The following is a 25,252-nucleotide window of genomic DNA, read 5'->3' as shown; positions in this document are numbered from 1 at the left end:
GGCGGGGGAGGCGGGAGGGCAGCATCCATCCCCGTGGGTCGGGGCATTGTTCACCTGTGGGCCTCTGCGCGCTGCTGTCTCGCCCTCCCCGCGGGGCTTTTTTGGGGGGGTATCAATTTAAGAAACGAACGATAAAAAGCCCTTAATCCTGTCCTTTGAACGCGTTTCTCCCATCTCCGCCTCCCTCGCCCTGGAAGCATCCGGGATGCGGGACCTTCCTCCCCACGTGAAGCTTTTCTATGGGGGTAATTTAAGAAACGAACGATAAAAAGCCTTTAATTGTGTTTTTTGGAGGCGGTTTCTCCCGTCTCCATCTCTCTGGCCCTGGAAGCATCCGGGATGCGGGACCTTCCTTCCCACCTTCCAGCTCATTCCCAGCGCACCCGTAAAAAAAAATAAATATATATATATATAAATTAAACAAATAGATGAATCCCGTCGTTGTGGTTCGGGGTGCTCCGCTGAGGGGGGGAAACGCGGCGGTGACGGTGCCTGGCTGGGGAGGTGGCGAGGGGGGACAATGACATCTCCCTTTTGGGCTTATTTTGAGCGGCTGGTGGCGGTGGGTGTCTGCGCTGGGTGGGGCCGCCCGCCTCCCGCCGCGCCTTGGACCGCTTTTCAGCCATTTTTAGTCGGCTTCACGCTCCCCAGGCAGCATCCAGCCTTTGTTTTGATAAAAGCCGCTCTCTGTGAGGCTGCTCGGTGGCAGATGAGGAGGAGAGAAGCGAAGGGCTGATCCTGCCGGGCTGGCTGCTTCACGGAGGCTTTGTCTCCATGTATTTTTTAGCGCTAAGGTGCGTGTTGATGCTGAGCAGAAGGTCCATGATGCTGATGCTCACAACAGGGTCCCCGAGAGACACATTCCTCTGTAGCATCCTCTCCTCAAAGGGTCGGGGATGCTGGCAGAGGGAGCCGCTCGGTGTGACAGCAACCAGAAGACCTTCCTAGTATTTTTTGGGGGGAGCAGGGGGAGATCTTGCAGACCGACGCTTGCCTTTAGGGAACCTGGTATTTTTACAATCGAAATTCAGCACCTAATTCTATTTCTGGTCTGAGGGTTTTTTAGGGAAGATGGGTGGCTGGGAAGTAAACAGATGCACCTGTTAAATGCCAGCACCCAGCAGCTGGGGCTCTCCACACCCTGAGCAAAGGCTAGGGCTTTCCATAGGATTATATGATTCCTTAAGCTTATATGGGAGAGCCACAATGAAACTTCAGGGTCTTTTCAGCTGAGCTTTACATATCGACTTCTTGTTAAGTGGGGTTTGGCTTTTTTGGTTTGTTTTATTTCCAAAAAGTCTCAATATTTTGCTGATCCTTATAAAAACATTGATTTGCTGAGTCAGATTGCTGAACCACCTGTATTCAGAGGTAAATGAAATATTTGCCCTCTTTATCAGAAAAAAAATAATATTTATTCATAAATTTAAAAAGGGGGAGATAACAAAAGGCATGCTGCTATTGTTTAATTAATAATCATTAATAATAGTGGGCTTTCTGTCTTTCTGTGTTCTCCTTTTTTAAATCAGTTCGATTTGCTGAAAATGAAATGACATAATATGTCCCATGCTGATTTGAAAAAAAACAACAACCAGACCTGAAAAAATAAACGCAGCAAAAATAAATCACTCGCCTCACTTCTACATCATTTGAATATATTTTTCTTGCATGGTGGTTTATGAATCAAAAAAGATCCTGCAGAAAACATGAAATAGACATAGAATATTATTTCTGTCAGCAAAATTCTTTGACCAGCCCCAGATAAAATAGCAGTAATTTAAAATTCAGAAGAATGAAAACTAAAGACTTGATTCATTGATTCTTTTAATATCTATTATTCATGTGGTCTCTGTCTCAACCCAGAATATCAGTTTCATGCAAACCTGGAGTTGTATAATTTTGCCAGCTTCATTACCAATGGAATCATGGTTCGTCTCTGGAATATGTCTGTGAATATAAGAGATGGAGACACAAACCTCAGTAAATATGAGCATATTTTTACTGAGATCATGAAAAAAAAATGTTGAGGTTAACCTAATTTTTAACTGAGAAACAGTCAAGCCTGCAACTAGCTGTATCATTGATTTGCCCTTATAGTATTTACAATTGGTGTAAAATTGGGTGGGGATCTGAAGAACCTGCAGGGACACATGGTGGACCTTTGGCTTCACCCCACTAAATCTACATATTGCTGCTTTCCTTGCAATGAAGCAATTGATGCTGCTTTATTGCTGATGTTTAGGCACATGGCAATGTGTTTTATGTATTTGTCCTGCAGGTACAGCGTGATTATGTCACTGGTAGATTGTGATACAGCCCCTCGGGGGAGCGGGAGAGTAGTGCCCCCCTGCTGGGCATCTCTCTCTGCTTCATTCAAAATCCTGTCACCAGCAGCTTTGGGGAATTGCAGACAATTTCCACACCCAAGTCATCTTTCAAACTGGAAGGTGATGCGTTTTAAGTAGGCTGGGACAGAGCCATGCATAATGCATGAATGTGCAACCAAAGGTTTCTGACGGGGTCGATGTGGACCTTCGGGTAACACCATCCAGCCAGTGCCAGCTGCAGGGTGCCTCGCAGCGCACAGCTTCCAGAGGGGAGCTGCAGGATGAGCTGTGTCAGGTTCAGGTGGTGGAGCAGGTCTCAGTGCCTTCCCTGGATACTCTTCCCGGCTTGGCAAGACCATCACCGTGCAGTGCTGGAGAGGTTTCCCTGGATTTGGAAGGTCTTGGCACCCCAGCTCCGTGAGCTATCTGATGTCAGCACACTGGTTCCCATAAGTATTCCCTCTTCCAATATTTCTTCTACGTGGCCAGCTCTTGGGTGGTCATAAGCGATACGCTTGTGACTGCAGTTTCAACCTCCTGCAAGACTTATTTAAAAAGAAAATATGAAAGATCCAGAGAAAAAGGCATGTAAACGATTCGTAGAAATGATCCAAAGTATTATCTGCATTATATTTATAACTTAATGTGGAAAGGGACTGCAGACTTCATCAAACCCATCTAGCTGGCATAACCCTGCTGGGACTGGAGTTTTTGACGAGCGTTTTCTTGGAAGCTGTTTCCAGGTTCCTTGCTTGATTGATACATCAAGTGTTTTCCAAAGGGTGCCAAGAAGCCACACCAACCATTCACGGCAACGTTCCCCACTTTAAGACTCATAAAGAAGTTCAATGGCAATAATATGGATGCATGCTATTAATCTAGAATCTTGCTGACAGTTCTGAAGTCTGTCTAATTACAGCTATTATTATGAGAATATAACTTCAGTCGTTTGGTATCTTCAGTGCTTTCCTGAAAATATCGTGGGCTGAACTCTCAGCTGGGATCCACTTGTCTTGCCCAAATGAGGTCTTCCTCTTTTCAGCAGCTAGAGATCTGTCTCGGTTGGTGGTTGGTCCTTGGTAGAGCCAACATCTTGGAACCAAGTCATCATCTGGTGTAACCAATTTCTCTAATAGCTTCACAAAACTACACTAACTTATGAGGAATTAACTTCCTAATTTCATAGTTGATTTCCTGTGAAATTTGAATGAAATTTGTCAAGATTTTTTTTCCACTTTCAGATTTGCTTTCATTTTTTCTCTTGCTGCTGCAGAAATTCTATCAATCCTTCTTCAAGTATATTCCTGTTGATGACAATACAACTGCCAGATCAAGAGCTTAAAGTTAGAGGACAAACTCTCGCAGATGAGTTTCACACTGTTCGACTGCCAGCCATCCCGACAAACACCCCACCTAGGTGGTATCGAAAAATCAGGGAGATTTCAAGAGCTCTGCCAAAAGTGCTTTGCACACCTGCTATGCTATGTCTGAGTGTCATTTTTTTATTTTAAGAATAGATGGACAACATTCTTTCATTGCCAGAACAATGAGAAAATTACCCCAAAGTAAGATTATTCTAAGATATCCCTTGAGGAGTAATTTGAAGTCTAGCAAGAAGGGAGTGATGGGGTAATTAGTAACTGAAGTTTACATTGGAGGGCTGCTTTTGCTTTCATTAGGTCTCTGGGAAGTGAATTTTGGTGAGGCTCTTTTGATGTCAGAAGGGACAATCACTCCATGTCATATTTAATTCTCAAAAATAACATAGTTCTGAGACATTCAATGTGAAAAACTGCAGATTTTCAATGTTTGTATAGAGTTAGGAAGAGTCCAGGTATGGTATTTTGGTCCAGGCATATGTCAAGAAAATTTTAACATTTCCATAGCATTATGTGCATTCAGGGACTGCATTCAGGAACTCCTTGGTTTCTCCTCACTTAAGGTGAGAACAATAATATTCTCCATAAAAACTGGCCATGGCAGGTAGTGAGACGAGCAAGGAAGTGTGTGGAGGAGGCTTTATCCTGCTGCTGTGTTAAATCCAGGTCTTAAAGCATCTCTCACAACAATGATAATAATAACAGCAGCGGCACTAATAATACTAATGCTAAGCTACAACAGACTTGTGTGCAGCATGGCTGTAGGGCTGATTTTTTTAATTGCCAATCCACTTCTGTCTACCCAAGCCCACTCTGGTGCTTCACATAAGGCAATTAATCAATACTTTTTTCTCATGTCTTGATATTGCAGACAGAGTAGCATATAACATGGAGAGCATCCTATATGAAGATTTTCCTTTTCCCTGGTCCTATTCCTGCTCATCAGGGTTCAGGGAGCAAGAAAGTCTGAACTTCCAGGTTGAGTCTTGGGGCAGGTGGACCATGAGGATATAAAGTTGAACTGAGGACAGGAAGTTAGTGAGCAAGGTGCGTGGAAGAGGTAGGAGGAGTATGGAGAGATCCCTCAAGACTGGAGATAAAGAATAGGGAGAGATGCCTCATCAAACAGCACAGATATTCTGTCTTGGCTGTGTTAATCACAGCAGTCTCCTGAAGGCACCAGACTGTGTATCCATCTGTATTACATTTGAATCAGATCTGTTGTGGGCAGGGGACCAAAGACCACATTGGATCCTTCACTGGAGAGAAGAGGGAAAGCCTGGTCCTGCAGCCTCTGGTTAAAGCTGCAAAATGGAATTTCTTTGAGCGTGAGCAACATGTACTTCTAATCAAAGACTTTCAGCTTTGTTGCATTTGTTGTCAAATATTGTTGTGACAATGCGATAAACAAGAATGTCCTTCTTAAGTTAGCTTTCCTGATCTTTTGACTGCCAGTAAGTCTGAGAAATGACTTATGAAGTCATTTGTATTTATGAAGTCATAATATTACACTGTATACAGAATTAAAGGCTGTGTATAAACAGGTTTTTCTCACTGTTCAACAATACTAATACTGCCTTGGGAATGAAGCTGTACAATCCATTGATTTTGTCTCCTAAGCAGGCCCATTGGGATGCACATAGTGAGGAGGGCAGCTTCATCACATCCAAGGCTGTTATTAATGCGCTGAAGAGCATATAACCTTTCATTCAGTCATCAAGGCCCATGGGCCTCATTTGAAGGCTGGATACAAGGGTTTCGCACACACTTTTTGTACTACCTTCTATGTAAATGCTCCTTGAGCCACGTTCATTTTTCATCTGGTTGTTGCAGTAGAGGAAAAACTTGCAGAGTGAGGAGAGAATATCGGTTTTCATAGGAAAGGAGGGAGAAGCTGTGGAAGATGTGAATTATCTAGTCCGTGCTCAGTTGATCTTTATTAATTTTCATCTTAAAATGCTTTATTGGAGACATGGAATGGAAAGATCCTCGTATCTTTTACAAAAGTATTTTTCAAAAACATAGCCGTGCAGGAATCTGAAGATGGGAGGACATCTTAGTTACAAGTTGGTTTGGATCCTCTATTCTCCCTCTGGAATCTCCATTCAGAAGCCTTGGGCAGCTGCTGCCTCACGCCACATTGCTTCTGGGGACCAAGTAAACCACCAGAGCCCAGTCCTCATGTTTCCACCAGGTCCCAAGGAGAATGGATTCAGGAGCATCACTACTTAGTCCGCCTTGGCCATCTCTAGTCATTCACCCCTTGCTTCCAGCAATCTCCGTTCCAGCCCCCAGGTCTGCCTTCTGGCTTTTTTGATGCCAAATATTGAGGAGCAAAACCATTTTCTGCTGAAAGCCATGATGAGAGCTGGGAGAGCTTTCAGGGACCGTACTCAGCAGCAGTTCCTTGCTGGCACAGGCACTGCGTGGTGCTGCGGTTACTTACGCTTCTAACTTGCCTCACAAATGTGGGTATTTACCAGGTACTCATACTAACGAGTGGTTGCTTGTATCACAGGCTGGTTTCAGTGCCTGTTTTTCAAAACCCTGTTTGCAAATCCTAGCTGCAAACCTTAGATGGTCTGAAGTTGGTGTTTTGGTGTTCAGAAGTGTAGCTTGGTTAGCCAGGCAGGTCAACCCACTGTCCAGTTGCAGGCACATCACATATCGACAGGCTCACGTGGCTCCAGCCTCCTGTTCCATGCACGTTCAGCATGCTTCGCTCAGAGTCATGCCATTGTGCTGGGGGTCTGGGCTGTGCACACACACACACACACACACACACACACACACACACACACACACACACACACACACACACACACACACACACACACACACACACACACTATCTGCAACACCCCCAGTGCTTTCAGGACCCTTGACTGCGCTAAGACCTTTTATTCCTTCCCTATGGGGTGATTTTTCACTAAGGATTGACCAAAGCATTTAATTATTATGTCATTAATTCATGCTGCGAGGGAGCCATCCCCTGTCTTCTTCTAATTTATCTGGGGAACACTGCACCCATGTAAGAGCCCAACTGGAAGCCTGTCTCAGCCCAGCCAAGTGTGGGGCCAGCCTGTGCTGCAAGGGGCTCCCCAGAGGTGTGTGTGGGAAGGTGGGCAGCTCCTCTGAGCTCCTGCCCCTGCCCTCCTTGTCCTCACTATGTCCCCATGCGTGGAGGAGACTGGTGGGAGCCTGGGTAGTTGTTCCTTTGGCACGTGAAGGAAGGGGTGCAGGCAGGAGCAAGCAGCTACCCTTCATCAAAGACTCAGCCCACGATTTATCTTTTGTCACCTGTTGAAGGACAGTAAACACGTGGGGTCAGTGAGCGTTTGAGGGGCTTGTTTGCTGTCTGAATCAGTTTTATATGAATATAGGCTGAGATTAAACTCAAAGCAGACATATAAATGTGGCGGACAACCTCGTCTTTCATTTTCATTCCCATTCGGAATAAAAAACAGAGTGTGGAGGGCCTCGAGGCAGCCAGCCCTGGGTTCATCTGATGGTGAAGGAGTGGATTTCTCATTACTTGGTGTCTGTTTACAGCACCAGACACCGATGTGACAGGTACTTTTGCTCTGGTGTAAATGGTTACAGGAGAAGAGGGCACCCTGAGGAAGCCTGGCAAAGGGCCTGAGCTAGGGATTCTGCACTCAGTGCACCGCTGCCCACTTTTAAGGGAGATTTGTTTATGTAAAGAAATGTAGGAGAGAAATAATGTGAAAAGCCTTTGAAGTGTCTGAAGCTGCAACTGAAGGAGCAAACATGGCTCTGACATGTAGCTCAGGTGTTTTCAGCAGCATCTAAATCCCAGGGGAACTGATGCAGCTCAAATCCCTGAGGCCTGTTGGCAAAAAAAGTGGGTTTTTTTTCAGGGAATCTCATGGACTGTGGCTGAACCCCACAAGTCTGCACTGATCCTCGGTTGGAAGGGACCTTTCAGATCATCTAATCCAACCATCAACCTAACACTGACAGAAACCATCGCCACACCATATTGCTAAGCACGACATCTGCTTGTCTCATAGATGCCTCCAGGGATGGTGACTCCGCCACTACCCTGGGCAGCCTGTTCAGATGCTTCATGACCCTTTCAGTGTAAAAAGCTTTTCTAATGTACAATCTGAACCTGCCCTGGTGCAACTTGAGGCCATTTCCTCTTGTCTCCCTTCCCTGCCCAAGGAGCCGTGAGTTTCCCCTCCCTCCAGCACTCCCTTTTGCGAGGCAGTTTGGCTCCCCGGCTTCCCCCGAAGGGAGAGGAGGAGGAATGATTGTGGGAGGTGGCAAATCCCGCCCCAACAGCCGGGCACAGGCGAGAGAGAGAGAAGGAGGAGGCAAATTTAGTTCCTGCCCTTGAAAATCCTAAATGACCTACTGCAGGCTGTGAGTAGGGGATTGCTTGTGTCCCCAGGCTGGACCTGGGCAACGGGACAGCCACGTAATAGTCATTCAGCTTGTATCTCCCTCCTCAGTGCTGAGATTATCCACGTAGCAGTTGACACATATTTTTTCCATGCCCATGAGAATATTTGCCTCGGGTCTCGAAGACACAGGATGGATCCCTCGCTCCCAGGTCTCATTTGGCTGGCGAAAGAGGCCAGCTGCCTTTTCCTCTCTCCTGCGCATAAACATATCCCTACAACTGTGTCATTTGGCCTCTGTCCATCCTGCTTTGGGTTGTGGCAAGCCTTCCCTTAATTGATACAGCTTAGGAAATACCCCAGTTATTTCGTGGCAGAAAGGGACACGTTTCAGGATATAGAAACACTTAGGCAAGTCTGTCTTGAGTCATCCAGCATTTTCCTTGTTGAGGGGAATAAGAAAATGCAGCTTGGCATCAGTCTGTGAGAATACAGCCCACTCCCAGTCTGCAGGAATACGAGGCAGAAGATCCTAGAAAGAGAGAGGGCTTAGTTTCTCGGTTTGGGTCTTATCATCAATTGGCCTTGACTCAGGGACAACTACTGAAGTGGGCTTTTATATTTTTTGGCTCAGCTCTTGTTTGTTTGTCTGTCTACTGCCAGGTCGTGTTTTACTCTGCTGCATGGCTTTTCTGTTTCATCAGCAGATGATGTTCTGCATTCAGCATCCCGTATGAGCTCACCTGTGCTCATTTCATTTAATGCAAAGGTATTTTGTGATAGAAAATTTAAGTATCTCAAAAAGTGATATTTACATAAATTGCCAATACTCCCCTCTGACAGAGGGATTTTTAAGCATAAGAATGATCAGGCTGTGAATAATACCTCCTGTCCAAACTCCTGCTGGTGAAAGCACACCAGTTGCTGCGCTGTGCTGCAGAATTTTGCAGCACCTTGGCTGAAAAAAAGAGTATGAACAATGGTAAAAACTCACACTTGTGTTCTGGATGCCATTTTGTACGGATGGTTTGTGAAGATCCATGTTCAAGCATCTCAACACCGTAAGCAACTGGTGGAGCTCCAGCTGCCTGCATCAGTACAGCTGGGGCTGCTGCTAAACTTCCCGACACAGGTGCGTGCTCTGACTTTGCTGTAACTGCATTTTGGAGCTTTCTCTAGTCCATGCCCCTCGGTTTCTGCAGGAAGGAGATGTGGGCGTATATCTGGAAAGATTCTGGCCTCGTCCCTGATTTGTAAAGTCAGCACCGAGGACCCCAGCACGTACCACCAAGATCCTCATCCCTTGGCTTCCGTGGAATCCGTAGAGCTCTTCATGCATGTTCATTATCACCGATCCAGTGCTGAATCCTGACACTTAAAAATATGAGAGAGTTATTATTATATTGTGTATATTAATGGAGAATACAGTAGAATGTGAATATTGCATGAAGAGAAAAGAGCTCAGCAACACAATAGCAATTTTTGCACTCAAGTCCATCACTTTGAAAAGCAGTGCTAATATGTGTAGTAGTAATGAGTAATGCAGCTCAAGGCAAACATGCTGTGGTGACTCAATTTTTGGAGATTAGATGGTAAGAACTACTAGGCTGGATTATTTTGTTTCGTTGTCTATTTGTGATTTTTTTTTTTTGACAGATTGCATTTTTCCTGAATTTACTCTTTGTTCAGGATGATTTGACAAGAGGCATCTATGAAGTCTGTTTGGCTAGTGGTGTGTTCAAGCTGTTCATGAGGACTTCTGCAGTATAGAAATTAAAGTTGTTTTGTTTATATTGTTATGAGCATGTTCTTCAGCTGGATGAAGAGTCCTCTCAGAAACAGGTTATCTCTGTAAAGAAATTAAATTCACCTTTGTGGACTGGATATTCAGCAATGGTTTCATAGAATTTTGCTTTTATAGTGGCTAACCCTGATGGTAGGATCGTTTGCTGGAGGAGTTGGAATAAACTATATGAACTTAGTGAAAAACACTGTGAAAATTAAATGCATCACAAATGTAAAAATATATTGGTTGAAAATGGTTTTCTGTGCTTGCTTTGTTTTAACTAACACCTCCAATGGGTCTAGACAAGGAAGGTTATCTAAGAAGCAGAAAGGTTTTTTTTTAATATTTCTGAAATGACTGTATTTGCAGTAGGAAAAGGGATTTATTCTGTATTTTAAGGTCCCATCTGAAAAATGGTTTCCTACCCATGTAACTATTAAGCAGTGGTACAACCAAGAGTCTTTTCCTGTCTCAAAACTTAGGAAATAACAAAACCATATTGTAAAAGCTTTGAACAAGACAGGGGTGGATTGTGGCTAACCCCAAAATTTCTCATTCATTTATCAACAACCAAAACTTGAAAATGCTTTGATCAAGCATTTGGACTTGTAACCAAAAAAAAAAGTACCCATTTTCCAGAGCAGCTAAATGCAAGTTAGGTAAAAGGAACAACATGAATCCAGCTTGCATTTGCCTTCCTGCTGCAAGACACCCACCGTGCTGTTGTTGGAGATGATAGTCATCCACCGTGTCTACCCAGTGCTTGAAAACCAGTGGTTTCAAGCAGGTCATGGGTGTCATTTCTTCAGTGTGATGCTGAAGTCACTTCACTCCTCCTGTTGAGAAGTTCCTGTTGATGCTGATGTGAGCAGGAGCATCACTTCTCCCTTTACTCTCCTGCAAGGACTCTGAGCATCGCGGTGGCCATGGTGGCCATCCTTGATGCACTTGCAGCTCCTGCCTTTAATATGTTGGTCTTCTCTCCACAGCTATCGACCTGTTGTACTGGCGTGACATCAAGCAGACAGGGATCGTGTTTGGCAGCCTCCTGTTGCTGCTCTTCTCTCTGACCCAGTTCAGCGTCGTCAGTGTCGTGGCCTACCTGGCCCTTGCCGGCCTTTCAGCCACCATTAGCTTCAGAATCTACAAATCGGTCCTACAGGCTGTGCAGAAGACGGATGAAGGCCACCCCTTCAAGTGAGTGCTTTGTGGTCGTGGTCCAAGTCCTTTTATCTTGCCAAGGAGCCATTCCCAGTGGCAATTCATGGTTTTTTAGCTAAGTTTCTGTTCTTTCTTGTAACAGGGGAAGTAATATTTTCTGTTGTCCAATGTCTCAAGAGCTGTAAGGCTGCATTGGCTCAGATTCTGGGCTGAAAAAAAACAACACAAAAGCCATTGTCTTCTGAGACATGGGAATTCTTTTCCTGAAATTCAAAAGGTCCTGAAAATTTTAAGCAAACCAAGAAAAAGGGTTTCATTGGAACTAATGATAATGCACTGTCCCTGCAAGCAGGAAGAGTGTTTTTTCTGGCCACACTCTATTGGACTTAGAAGGAAACTCTGTCTTTTCTCCAGCACTGCTTGGCTGTGGTGTGGCAATCTGTTACCCTAGGTGAGGGTGACAGTGACAGTGCTGGTACCCTCCTCACCCTCCACAGGGTCTGGGAGGTTTGCTCCAGGAAAGCAGCAATTCTTTCTCCTCTGCTGTGCCAACACGTTGGTAAACCAGGTCATGGAACCGGGTCTGGTTTGCAAACACACACACACTGAAACAAAGTCTTGTTGGGGTGCTGCTCCTCCCGTTTCACTTGGGTTGGTTCTGAGATGCGACTCATGACACAGGCATAGCTCAGAGAGAGGTGCACGGCAGGTGGAGGGATGGAGGAGGGAGAAGGAGATGTCACTGCCAAAGGTGACATGTGGCCAGATAGCAGCTTTTGTTGCTCCAGAGGCTGCCAGCTGGAGGAGATGTCCCCTTCTGCAGCAGTGTTGTTGCACAGAAGTTTGTGGGAAACTTCCAGCTAGGATTTGCACCGCTCTTTGGGTGGAGTAAAGAGAGAGATCCCTTGAAGACCAGGTTCTGCATGGGGACGGGGCAAGGCTGGGGGCAGACAGCCCCGGTGCAGCCTGCAATTGCCCAGAGAGACAGGTGATGCGAGGCAAAGAAATGAGGTCTGGGGAGGAGGGAGTGATACGATGGACAGGCATGAGCATGAAAGGCAGGGGAACCTGCCTGGGTTTGTAACTGGACCTCTGTTTCTGGCAGAGCCTACTTGGAGATGGAAATGAATCTTTCACAGGACCAGATTCAGAAATACACAGACTGTCTCCAGTTATACGTCAACAGCACAGTCAAAGAGCTGAGGAGACTCTTTCTCGTTCAGGACCTCGTGGATTCTTTAAAAGTAGGATTGCTTAAAATATTTTTAACCCCTCTCTAGAGGATCAATCTACATTTCAAAGTGCTGTTTCCCATCTTGATAGTGTTGCCATAAAACCTAGTTTTGTGTAGCTCCAAATATAAAAGTTGCTCTCCTTTTTGATTTCCAAACTGCTTGCTTTGAGCAGTTTAGAGGTTTGGCAACCTGCATGTGAATTTATGGATCCATAATACAGGAATTAGAAAAGTTGCAGGACCAGCCTAGCTCCACTGCAGTTCTAGAAACATCTATGCGTTATGCTTTCTATGACTTTGCCACAAAATGGCATATTCCCTCTAATACCTCTGTTAATCTGGATTTCCTCAAATGGTGGCATTTCCCACTATGGAAGAAGGTCTTCTTTCCCTCTCTGCTGAGATAATTATCTATTTTCAACCCTAGACCCAAGAAGGTGTTCTTTAGAGCAAAGGGAAAATCATTAACAGAGCAGACATGGGTTAGGCTCCCAAATTGCTACAGATTTTTAGAAAAACGTAGCCATCTCCCAGCCTCAAGAGTTTTCAGTCACTGGGATTACACTGTGGGGCTGTGATTAACCTGTATGGGATGGCCTCTGTCATCATCAAAATTGGATGCAGATATCTGCCTGTGCCATGCTCAATGCAGAGTCCTAAATGTATGCAATTAAGCCCTAAAAGCACATGAAAGCTCAGCTAAGAGGGTGAGAAGCACTGAACAGCAGAATGGAGAATGGAGTTTATATACCCAGAAAAAGTATCTAGTTCCTAACATGCCTTACTTAACAAGTCCCCTTACACATTAAAAAAGGCTAATGTGCTATTACGTTAGCTAGTTAAGGGAACTAATCTCTTCTTACGCTGACACTTGAGGTGATGTAGTGATCCATCTTTAATTTAGTTTGCAGTACTAATGTGGCTGCTGACTTACGTGGGAGCCCTCTTCAATGGCCTGACTCTTCTGATAATGGGTAAAAATCAACGTTTCTTTTAAAATCTATTTTTAACTTTAACTCCCTCATGATTTCTACTTAGAGAAAATAGCCTACCCTCATGGTGCCTTCCCCACAGTTGAACCATCAACTTTTATTTCCCTTTCCAGTAAATAAATATTCATTATTCCTATTCTGTTGTACCTCCTGCTAGAATTAATTTGGTTTTTGATGTTTTTTTCAGCCAGTAGTCCCAGAGCAATGGGAAATTCCATATTTGGGAGATTTGAGCAAAGTTAATTTTTAATACAAAGATCCCTGGTGGATCAGCTGACCAAGTGGCATGATACGTGTTTGTCGCTGTTTGAAGTAGGTCTGTTCTCTGGAGGAATGAGATTGGCAGGAATATAACAGTGTGCTCTTTTTCTCCTCAGCTGTGGTGTCTATGTTTACTCTCCCTGTTGTATATGACAAGTACCAGGTAAGTCTGTCTGCACAGCGTAGTCCATGTGTCTGGGTGCTTCTGCCTTGTTGATGCCTGACTGACTTGCTCTCCTTTTGCTCTTTGCAGGCACAGATTGATCAATACTTGGGACTGGTGCGGACCCACATTAACACTGTTGTGGCAAAGTGAGTTCAGCTGCAGACGTGATCAGAAGTCTTTCTGTGCAGTTATGGTGCACTTGGGGGTGGCTGAGAGCTGGGTGGTCCCATAAACAACATGCCCTGTGAATGATGTCCTTCCAAGCTCCTGACATGCAAGAGCCTGTGGGAGGACAGATCCCTGGAGGAAACAGTTCTGTTCATATAAGTGTAGACTGAGGCAGAGCTGTGACTCTACATCCTTCTCTCCCCTATACTGCCCTTTGGGGGAGGCGTGGACAGAGCAGTTCAGCCAGGGAGTGATGTCCATACTTCTACCTGGCCAAGACAAACCATAAGGAATGTTTAAACTCCCTTCCCACTGACTGCCCCAGGAGTTTTTGCGTTCAGGGACTCTCTCCTTTAAAGTTAGTGATACTATTAGTAAACAAAGTGCACAGCATCCTATTACGAAAGCAAATGCTTAGAAGCACCATGGTCTTGAGTGTCTCAGACCACCATGGAATGGACAGAAGACCTGGATGAAAATTTGATGCCATCTGCTCTAGTTCCTAATGTGTTGCCTGTATCAAAAGCTTTTGTGAGATTTACAAGGGCACAGGGTCTAAGCATAGTTCTCAACACTTGGGAATTACCAAAGCAGAACAGCTGCACAGGAAGGTAGATTCCTACACCTCAGCAGCTGGTATCCATGGCTTTTGAAAGGTTGACTGAACAACAGGCATCCAATGGAAGGTTACAAAATGGTGAGGAACAGAGAACAATTAACCCACGAGAAGATGCAGAGGAAACTGGGCTTGTTTAGCCTGGTGAGGAGGAAGCTAAGGATGATCTTATAGCAGCCTGCAAGTACTTGATGGGAAGTTGTAAGATGATGGAGCCAAACTCTCTTCAGCAGTGGTAGATGTTACAACAAGGAGCTACAACAGAAAACTTGCTTAGGATGTAGATGTTGAACATTAAGAGAAATTTTTTCACGAGAAGATTAGGACAGCACTAGAGCAGGGTACACAGGGAGGTGCCATAACCTCCTCCCTTGGAGGTTTTCAACATCCAGCCAGGCAAAGCCCTGGCCAACCTAATCTAGCATTGGCAATAGTCCTGCTTCTGCTAGGAGGTTGATTCAAAGATTTCCAGGAGTCCTTTCCATCCAGTAGTTCTGTGGTTCTGCAAAACCCTTATCTTTGGGCAGGACTGAAACTCTGGATTGCAAATTCTTTGTTTAAATTTAATTCCTGGGTTCCAATAGACAATGGACCATGGTAGAATAATGAAGGGGAGAGTGTATCACTGAGCATATCCCATGGTTACGTGAACCACCCAAAACCGGGCCATTTACAACTAGAGGCCTGTAAGAACACATAAATGGGCATCACCTCTTTTTGTTATTAGATTGTAGTCCACCTGTTGTGACAACACAGTGAGCACAGGCTAAAGAGATTGCCCCTGGATAAGACTCCAAGTGGGGATCCGCTGGAATGGAATAGCTGCCTGACCACCCTTCTTTTTTCTTCTTCTTTATTTCTAGGATTCAAGCTAAAATCCCAGGTGCTAAGAGAAAGGCAGAGTAAAGCAGACACCAAGAATTCATCGACTACATAGTGAATAATGGGGGAATCTGGAGTGAAACAGCTCTGTTCTTACACTTTACTGCAAATTTATCATTCTTTTTTTTCTTAACACCATAATCTTAGAAATGTAAACTCAGAAGCAGCGCTTTTCCCCTGCTGCTTCTGCACTTAGAATATTTGCAATCACCTGTGTCAAGCACTAAAGTATAGTAAAGAGAAAAGTGTACTAGATGTGGTTTTTTGTGTTGCTTATAAAGTGCATGATGGTGAGAGTCTAAATAATATTGACCTTTTTATTTTATTTTTTTAGTGTTTTTCCTTCTTCTATTGGCATTGCTTCTATAACTTTTAATGTTACATGTGGCTAGGGGCTTTCCTGCTTAGCGCACTGATGCAATAGTTAAAATTGCTTCTACGTCACTGGGTTGCTGGTTGGATTCATCTTTATTAACTATATAGAATTGTAGACTGATGTTTTAGTGTTTTCCAGCACACATAAAATAAACAGTAATCAGTACTTATGGTAATCAGTTTTGTATAACTCAAAAAAAAAATGAAAACAAAACCCAGTACTTTTGTCGTAAGGGATTGACAGGCTGATTTACATGTATGGTAACTGGAAAGTTCCAGCATGTTAAATTTATTACAATTTGTATTACATTCTCTGTAGTTCCTAATGGACTTAATTATGGACTCTGAATATTTGCACTTATGTACTTGATACCGAATGCAGAAATAAATGTTACTAAATGTAAAAGTTCTCCTTCTTGTTGCCAGTGGGATTACCTTGACATCCACCAACTGGACACATATTGTGCAAAAAAAGGCATTTTCTCTTTCTGTCTCACCTCTTGTGATCCACACCCACTTTCCCCTTACAAAATGGTGCAGTCCAACAAGACCGTCTGTAGTACATAGCCATAGCTCATCTCTCAGTTTCACAGCTTGATGAATATGGAAATAAAACATAGATTGGTTTTTGGTTTTTTGATGAACATGTGCATGTTGCGCAAATCATAAGCAACATACTACGGGAGGGGTCAGCACAACACAGAGGACTTTGCAATTTCCTTATCATCATGTTATTCTCTTATCCAAAGCTTTTCTTTGACATCAGCTTTAAACTTTTGGATCAATACTGAATCTGGAGGCTGGGAAATGGAATAAATATTTGCTCTTGTTCAAAGGTGAAGGTTTTTAAAAATTGGCATTTGATGTTTGAGAACTATCAGACAAGAGAAACAGCTGTTGAATGCTTTCTAACATGCTTCAAAACAATTGGTTAAATGGAAAATAATTTTTTTTTGTATAAAAATGTGAACATCAAAACACTTCAAATCAAATTTTCTACCACAAATGGTTTTATGCAGAACTGTTCGGCATTTTCTTTTGTTTTGTTTTACGAAGAACTAGATCCTTAAACACTAAATTTTTTTAATTGAATCTTTCCTTAGATTCATTAATTTACCTTCATCTCAGTTAGACATGGACATGGTGACATCTGTCCAAGGTCAGGCTGCAGCTCTGACTGTGTATAAATGTGCAACCCAAATGCACATGAGGAATTATTAGAAACATTGGTACGGCTGTGGGCTAGTTAATTCCTGCAATGGGTCTCAAATACTCCTATCTTCATTTAAGTTTTATATTTAAATAGTATTCTTTGCTCTTCTTTAAAAATACTAGAGCATCTTTTAAATGTCACGTGCAGCTGGATATGAACTTTTTTTTTCTCGATGAAAAACCGAATGCCTCATAGTGGCATATGTTGCTTTTGAGCAAATAGAATATGTTTGTCTTGGCATGTGTCATTTGCAGCCAGGAGGTAAAATTCAACACCTACCCCCAGCTTTAGCTGTCTGTTCGACTTTCCTGCCAGTGCATAGAAATGGCCAGTATATACCCCATATTGCCAAAGAAGACAGTCCAGCCCGAGCACGTGTCCTTGAGGATAAAGACTGACCGTCAGAATTCTCGTTGCTTACAAGATTAGTAAGTGGGTCCAACATACTAATTTTGAAAATGAGCACACTTAATGTTGCATCTCACTGATGCCGTAACTGTGTTCTTCCCAAGCAGCACTAGTGCAGTTCTAGCCAAGACTAGCCTTCTGCAAGGCCTAAAACTCTAAGCGAGATTTAAAGGGTACGTCTCCTGCATACTTCAAAATCAAATGAAATGTAACCTTCTGGAAGTCCTAATATTCATGAGAGCCTAAATCAATAGAGACCAAGACCCTCATTCTTGTCTCCTCCAGCATCACCCTTTCTCAAACCCACAGCCTTCCACTCCAGGCTTCATTGGCCTAAGTGTGCCACTGCACACCCACCTCTCCAAACCATACCCTTTACTTCCATCTTTTCTCACATCCCACCTTTCCAACCCAGCTCCCAGACTTCCTTGCAGCCACCCTGATTTTACAAATATTTGGCTGTTACAGCCTGCAAGTGGGGAAGTGCTGCTGAGCAGCTGGGGTGGGTTAACCTGGGGGTGGACACAATTTGGAAGATCATATTGGGAAGCACCAGAAGCACAGGACTTTAGCCAGGGCTTGGGTTGCTTGTGCTGCCCATGGCCACTATCACGTTCCTGAGATCACAGCAGCACTTTCAACACCTTTGAACACGCAAGCTTGGAAAAAGCCATTGTGCCTGTAGCTCCTTACGGGAGTTACGTTTGCAAATCTCTATTAACTCCCGGTCCTGCAATATAACTGGCAATGACAGAGACCCTGCACATAGAGGGAGTGTAAGTTTGTGACAACCTTAGTGTTCCCTGATAACTCTCATTCATAGAGCAACACTATGGAGGGTTTATATCTGCATCTCCTTGTTTTTCAAACAAGTGAGGGAAAAAAACAACACTGAGGTCTATCTTTTTACAGTATTTTAATGTGATTACAATAGATGGCTGAAGATACCACAATAGCTCACATTCTTAGGCTGAGCTGTGCTCTGAGGTACACAGGCTGTAAAGCCCTTTTGTTTCTGATCTTAATTTGCATTTAAAGTGAAGAGCAGATGTAGACAATCTTGACAGGTGAAAGCTGTAAACTTGTGAGGTTTTCTGGACAGGTGAAACCTGGGAAGCAATTCACACTACCTGGATAAAGTGGCAGAGGACAGGAGGACGTTACATCATTCTTTTGTCTTCAAAACATTTCTTGCCAGAGGAACCTGGATGGGACATCATATCACTAGTGCTTCAGGAGTCAGATTGTCCTCCTAGTTTAAAGGCTGCTTTAACAAGATATGTAAGTGTATGGATATTTTGAAGACCCATTTAACCAAGTGGGGTTGTTCAGGGGGTTGGAGTTAGGTACTGTGCTGAATACCTTGCCTCTCATCCTCTTGGTAGCTTGAGATGCTGATACTCCCTTTCTGGAGAGGAAGCTGAGGTTTCTAAGTTGGATGTTTCAGTCTCACATGAGGGGCTTGTCCAGACGTATGGACAGGTCTGGGACCAGGCCTTTCCATAGCTGGGAACTGGCTAGCTGATGTAAGGAAGACAGCTGTGTTTTCATCTGCTCATCATGGTGCAGCATTTCAAGGAAGAAAACAGGTCCACCTGCTGAGCTTTGAAAGCCAGCCTAAATGACTGTGCTAATTTGAACTGAAACCAGTTTAACTCCAGTTTGGGAATATGAAACCAAAGTGGTGTGCTGGTGGGACAAAAAAATATTGTTAGAACGTCTACATCTACCAATGTGTCTTTTTTAGGCTCTATGACTTTAAAATATCTTCTCCATGGTTTCACCTGTACCTTCCAGAAACTTTATAAGCCTGCCTCTAAACTGCTGCCTGTTAAGGAGCAGTTCAGTAGTTCCTGAAAAGTTCTGTCTGTGCATTGTGTCACTTGAATATCTGTATACCTTGAAATGAATACTCCATTGGTAGTTTGATGTGAAATGTGAATACTCTCTAACATCATTTGGTTAGATTCCCTGCTTTTCAGTGCCTCAGCAATATTCCACTCTTCTTCTAGCCTATCTATTTGCCTCTGAGCTGTTACAGATCTTTTTTATGCTGCCTGCGCTCTTTAATATTAATTTAATGAGAGTAGGATCAGAAAAAACATCAGTGTCAGGAAAGACCTGGAATTGAGAGGAGATAAGAATGATATTCTGTGAGCAGCTAATCCAGTTAAATAGAGCCTGTCTTCTTCCCCACAGCTTTTGCTGTGTCCCTGCACGCTTTCAGATGGCAGCTGGCTCCCATCCCTGTCCTGGTGGGTTACAAGTCAGTCAACTGTAAGCTTATCAGCCTTTCCTTCTCCATCTGGGCCCAGGGAAATATGTGGCAAGTCCTTGTGTTTGCCCAGGCCAGCTTTGCAAACACCAAGCAGGATGTATTCCTTCCTGGCTCTTCTTAATATATTCTTTTCTCAGGAATAGAATTAAAAGATGTTCTGTGAGTGAACCTGCATGCGAGCTTCCTGGGATGCCAGGGATCAGTGCTGTGAGGCTGCTGGCATGAAGGAGCCTGGTAAGACCTGCTGGCACATGCAGCCACTGCGGGATGTATGGCATTTGGATATGGGTGAGACGTCCACAGATAAGAGTTAATAGCTGCAGTGCCTGAAAACGGAAGGAGGAATGGTGTCTATTTCTGCCAGGCTTTCTTGATGCTCAGCACCTTTACAGGAGAGAGCAGCAAAACCTTGCCCTCTGCCGTGGTAGGGGAAAGACACTGAGAATGGATGCTTCTTCTCCAGTGGAGTTGACGGTAAGTAGGTACATGGACTTCATCTGCTTCTCTCTCTTACCTGACCTGTAAACTTATTTGTCTTTGGTCTTTGCTCATAAGTGAATAGTCAACTTGCTGTCTGTTGGTGCTCTCTGGTCAGCATCGAATCCAAGTAGCTGCAGACTAGCAAGTCAGATGTCTGTGACTTTCCAATTCTATGAATCTTTCTTCTTTGTATGGGTAACTGTTATTGGGAGAGGATGAGCTCTGTAGAGCCTGAAAGGGCACCTGATGCCCACGTCTGCTGCTCCCCTAGAGAGAGTGCTAAATCTACAAGTATGCCACATTCATAACCTGGGGGACGTCACTGTGTGTGTGCAAGGCAAGGTAAAGTTACACGGGCAGTCGGGTATGTGGGCAGACTTCTGTCCAACACTCTGGCAAGCCCTTATCAACTGGGATGTGCCCATCTCTGCGTTGTCCATGTTCTTGTCTTCCCCTTCACTCCTGCTCTGCCTCAGCCAAAATGCTGGGAGATGCTGAAGGGAGCAGCATCAAAATAAGAGGATGGGTGAGAGCTGCAGGAGGAACCTAGCTAAGCAAACCAAAAGAGAAAGTAGCCCTGTGCTGACATGCTTTTAGAGCTTTTCCCTCCTGTCTGCCCCTTAACTAACATGTCAGACTCATTTCTCATAGTCACTGAATATCAAAACAATTCAGCCTCAAGGCTGCAATTTATGCCTCCTCATGGCTTTTTTTTGTTTAAGTTTAAAAAATAATTCAGTTCAGTGAAGCTCATTGTCATACACAGTAAGGCCCCTCTGCATATATACCCATAAAGATGATATTAAGCTACATTTTTACTTCTTCTGTACAGCCCTCTAATCTAGCTAAAGTGATGTAAAGTAGCTAGGACCAGTCAAAAAATGTCTGTAATGGTTTATAGATGTGACTTTAAAAAAAAAGAGAGGATATGTAACATCCAGGCAGTGGAGTGACTTGAATAACAGATGTCTTTACACAAAATATTCGTCATTGACCAAGTTAGACATGAGGCCTAATTTATTTTCTCCTAAGTCCACAGATGCTTGCTCGGAGAAACCACCATCCATGCAATTATTATTAGCCTGTTACACTGAGTGAAAAAGTGTCACCTTTGTCACAGGCTAAACATGATCACTGAACAGTTACCGGCAAAAATTCAGCAATAGCTTGTTCATTAACAGCAAGTTTGCAGCACTTGATTAGGAAGTGGTGGGGCTTTAACCTTCTCAGAAGAACTCATCTGAGGAAGCAACTCTTGTATTCCTTCTAGTCAGAAATTTTGAAGTCCTGGAAACCTTCCTCACCTCTCTCCCCTCCTCAAAAACTAGACAACTTTTTTTCAGCTGAAATATAGAGATGTAATGAACTATGGAGAGCAAAACTATCAGAAAGTATACTCCAAGTTTTAATGTCAGCTTAAACAAACCTTAAGGAGCATAAAATTCTGATACTACTAGTGTCACTTTTTAACACCACATTTTGAGAAATAAGCTTAAATTTTAATTCTGATATCAGGATATAACCAAGAATTTCTCTTCGTTTCAAGTGTTTTATCTCGCCCACTTGCCCAACAGTAATCACAAGTTTATGACTCACATACTATACCAATAGTGAAAATGAAAAGAAAATGTTGCTCCTACTACCATTTAGCCAAAGGTACTCCTACAGCTCTACAGTCACAAGAGACTTGAGTAAGTCTGCTTTCTCGAGTGAAATGCTGTGACCCCTGTTATGCAGGATGAACTACAACATCATAACTTAAGTTTTGCAAAAGAAATCAGGTAAGAGAAGCTCCTATAGAGTCATGTACCTGGAGTCTCTGATATGGTGCCATGAGAGAAACTGTAAGTGAAGCAGAGAAAACTTTGATTAACAGAAGATTTTAAGGAGATCTTCAGGAGCAGATGGTAATTGGTAGCATAAAAAGGAGAGGTCAGTACTGAAGTTTTCCAAATATCAGCCATATTTCAAATTTTCATGCATAAAGTGAAATACAGAGGATGCTAATGAGCTTTGCTAAAGATATGAAGTGATCAAGTATAGGAAGAGACCATTGGGATGCCATATGGAAGGAGCTGGATAATCTTGAAGCCCACGAGCAACAAAAACTGGATGATGTTTTGCATCACAAATGCAAAGTTATGTCCTGGATTGATAGTAGAAAATTCTCTCTAGAAAGAAGGTTCCTGGCTAGAAAGAAATACAGATGAGAAAAGCCTGGTTGAACACAATATGGAAGTGCTCAGTGGAGCACAGAAGTGCTATGAGGAGGATCCAGGGGAATCCAGGGGTCATTACAGGAATGGAGAGTTTGGTTTCATTACACTAGCAAAATGAAGGCTGGGAAGGAGGGATATAGTTGCTCTTTACATGTACACTGGGGGTAAACACCAGGAAGGGGGAAAGCTGTTTAAGCTGCTGCTTAATTAGGCTGCTTAATGATGACAGAGGAAAAAAACTGCATTACATAATTTTGATTTGGAAATTAAAATATATTATTGGTCAGGGAAATTAACACTAGCTGCCTAACAGGAGCTAGAAACAAGCACTGTGAATCTAAGAGTCATTCAAGGTAGGAAATAGATTACATGCAATGCTGATTGCCTTGTTGATAAAATAAGCAGATGGCAAATCCCCATGTGGCTCTTTTTGTGCTGAAAGTGAGTTTACAAGAGTGGATTGCACGCATTTTTTTCTCCCAGCACTTATTGCACTAGTGTATTAACTTTTAGAGAGTATCTGTGTTTATTTAGCAGGAAGAGAATATTACAGATGCTCATCTGATACAGGCAAGTAGATCTACTGAAGTCAGAGTAGCTCTCTCCAGATCATATGAACTCAAAATTTGGCTCATTCTCTTTGGGAAGAAAATATTGCCCTTGTTATTAATTAGTAACTAGCAATCTTTGTGATTAACTAACTACTAACCTTTGTGAAAGGTATTCCAGGCTCAGCAGAGACAAGCAGGCACCAGTGAGGCCGTCGTGAAAATATTTTAAAGGCTCATCAACTCTTGCAACTGCAAACAGAATTTCCTGCCTCCTCTTGTTTCCCAGCAGTTAGGAAGATGCTATCAAAACAAACAAGTCCATGTCTCCCTCTATGAATCCTGTTTGCTGTGACATAATTTTGTATGCAGGAAAAAAGGTAACAAGATTACAGTAGATTCAGGTTGTGAAGGATAGGCTAATAAAAATGAGTGTAAAAAAAAATCAGAAGCATAAGTAAATAGAGGGGGAAAAATATTCTCCTTAGTTTTCATTCTAATAAATTTGTCAGGAAGCAGGTTATTTATGAGAGATGTAAATTTTCATTCACACTGAACATGTATTTGCTTTATCCATGTTCAGACTGTGAGTTGTAGTAAAAGAAAAGAGGGAGCAGATCGTCATAGAGAAAATGACCCCTGCTTCCTCAGATCGAATATCCTGGTAGCTCTTGTAAACTGATGCCGTGCTGCCCAGCTACTCTCACCATGAGGCTGGGCAGGGATTTGACTTCTCCCATTTGGCGAGTAGCTAAATTTAGTTCTGATACAGGGCAGCAATAAATTCCTAGAAGTCTGGAGCTAGAAATCAAAGTATATGCATAGGCAGCATGATGGCAATTGAAAAGGCATGTCTCTAGGATAGGAGATTCAGCCTTGCCAAGGACCTTTTGTGCAAATGCCACTAGAAATTTTCTGCTGAGTGTTAAAAAGCTTTAAGTCCTTCACAACTGCTTTATCTTGTAGGTACCAAGTTGGCTGTCATGCAATGAACAGATGACTTTTTTTTTCAAGACAGATAGGATAAGTTTCTACTAGTCCAGGGATTACTATGTTTACCTAGACAACAGTATCCTGTCTGCAGTGACATGAAGACATGGATCCATATATTTTGGAGGTAAACAGGAGATAATTTTCATATTTGAACTGCAAAAGAGCATTACCACAGTCTACAAGGCAGTGGACACTGCCCCCATCTCCTGTAAACATCAGAAGGAGACAAGGATGCTCATCTCGCTCGGGATCAGGTCCTGTGCATGTAGCCAACATGCAGGACTAACAGCAGATCATTTCACGCATGTCTGTTCTAGGCACAGTTCAATTTCCAAGATAATTTCTTGGAGTGCTGGGGGTGAAGGACAGCACCACCTTTGCTGATTGTCCCTTGCTGCGCCATAAATCGATACTAAGTGTGAAGGAAGAAGGTCTCCAGTAATGGTATCGCAAGTGGCAGCAGCCATAAATATGTAGGACAGAAATGGGCCGTCTCCTAACAAGCTGATTATCTCCAGAGGAAATTTGCAGCACTTTCTATTAGACTTTTCTAGATAATTAAAAAGAGGTGTTATCCTGCTGATTAGTTGTCTCTATGAGCGTAGTTCACATGGAAATAACTGGCAATGTTACCTGATATTCCCTCATACAGTCACTGTTTTATCTTCAATTTTGAATTGAGGACGTGTATTCTTTGTAAAACACAGATGACTGCATTAAAAAAGGTCCACGGGAAAGCTTCGAAATGCAACTAAACTGCAGCTTGCAGGCTTAGAAAAACGGATAAAGAATCTAAGCTTTATTATTAATATTTTAAAATCTTGTCTATTTTGAAAGGTTGGGATGCATAGTCTCCAAGGCCAGAAATTACCAAGTTTAACTGCTAGGATCCAAAAGTACTGTATGCATCGTATTTTGTGAGATTTAATATGTGGGCCAAGACTCTTCTAGGCTTATTGTAATATTTTGATCTAATCTTGATATGATTCATTGTTCACGACAGAGGAAGGCCTCGAACCAGCAGCGCAGAGGTTGCAACAATGAAGAAAATTTGCAACCAATCATCTGGTCTCCAAAAATTACTTCCCCAAGGAACAACAGCCTAGCTGTTGTGCCCATGGATGTGACGTGGGGAAGATGTGACGTGGGGAAGGCAGTGAGGTCTTCTTCTGCCCAAAGCCGTCCTTGGACGCCTGTGCAGGTCATGACCCTCCTGCTGGCATGGAGTTGGGGCTACACCACCCTACGACCCTGGGAGGTCTGTTGCAGGGACAGACCCATCCTGACCCTTCAGGAGGCCTGTTCCTCTGCCCCAGAGGCAGGTGGTGGAGCATGGCCCTGGGGCCTCCGAGCCTGGTTACCTGGCAACAGCAAGGCCTGGCATGGACACCACGCTGAG

The 25,252-nt window shown here is 43.4% G+C and overlaps 1 protein-coding gene across 3 annotated transcripts in view; it reads left to right on the top strand.

Moving 5' to 3' along the window:
- Positions 1-16,123, top strand: part of RTN1 (reticulon 1) — a 117,069-nt gene extending 100,946 nt beyond the window's left edge. For all 3 annotated transcript variants that reach the window (XM_014966598.1, XM_014966600.1, XM_014966599.1), the window contains 6 exons: positions 10,849-11,056; positions 12,126-12,264; positions 13,159-13,228; positions 13,624-13,670; positions 13,761-13,819; positions 15,321-16,123. In XM_014966598.1, coding sequence (XP_014822084.1) covers positions 10,849-11,056; positions 12,126-12,264; positions 13,159-13,228; positions 13,624-13,670; positions 13,761-13,819; positions 15,321-15,363 — 566 coding nt within the window. In that variant the 3' untranslated portion in view covers positions 15,364-16,123. The remainder of the gene's footprint in view (positions 1-10,848; positions 11,057-12,125; positions 12,265-13,158; positions 13,229-13,623; positions 13,671-13,760; positions 13,820-15,320) is intronic.
- The last annotated feature ends 9,129 nt before the right edge of the window (positions 16,124-25,252 follow it).

The sequence above is a fragment of the Calidris pugnax genome, unplaced genomic scaffold (genome assembly GCF_001431845.1).
Source record: "Calidris pugnax isolate Ruff unplaced genomic scaffold, ASM143184v1 scaffold74, whole genome shotgun sequence".
Lineage (NCBI taxonomy): Eukaryota > Metazoa > Chordata > Aves > Charadriiformes > Scolopacidae > Calidris > Calidris pugnax.
This window is presented reverse-complemented; position numbering and strand designations above follow the sequence as displayed.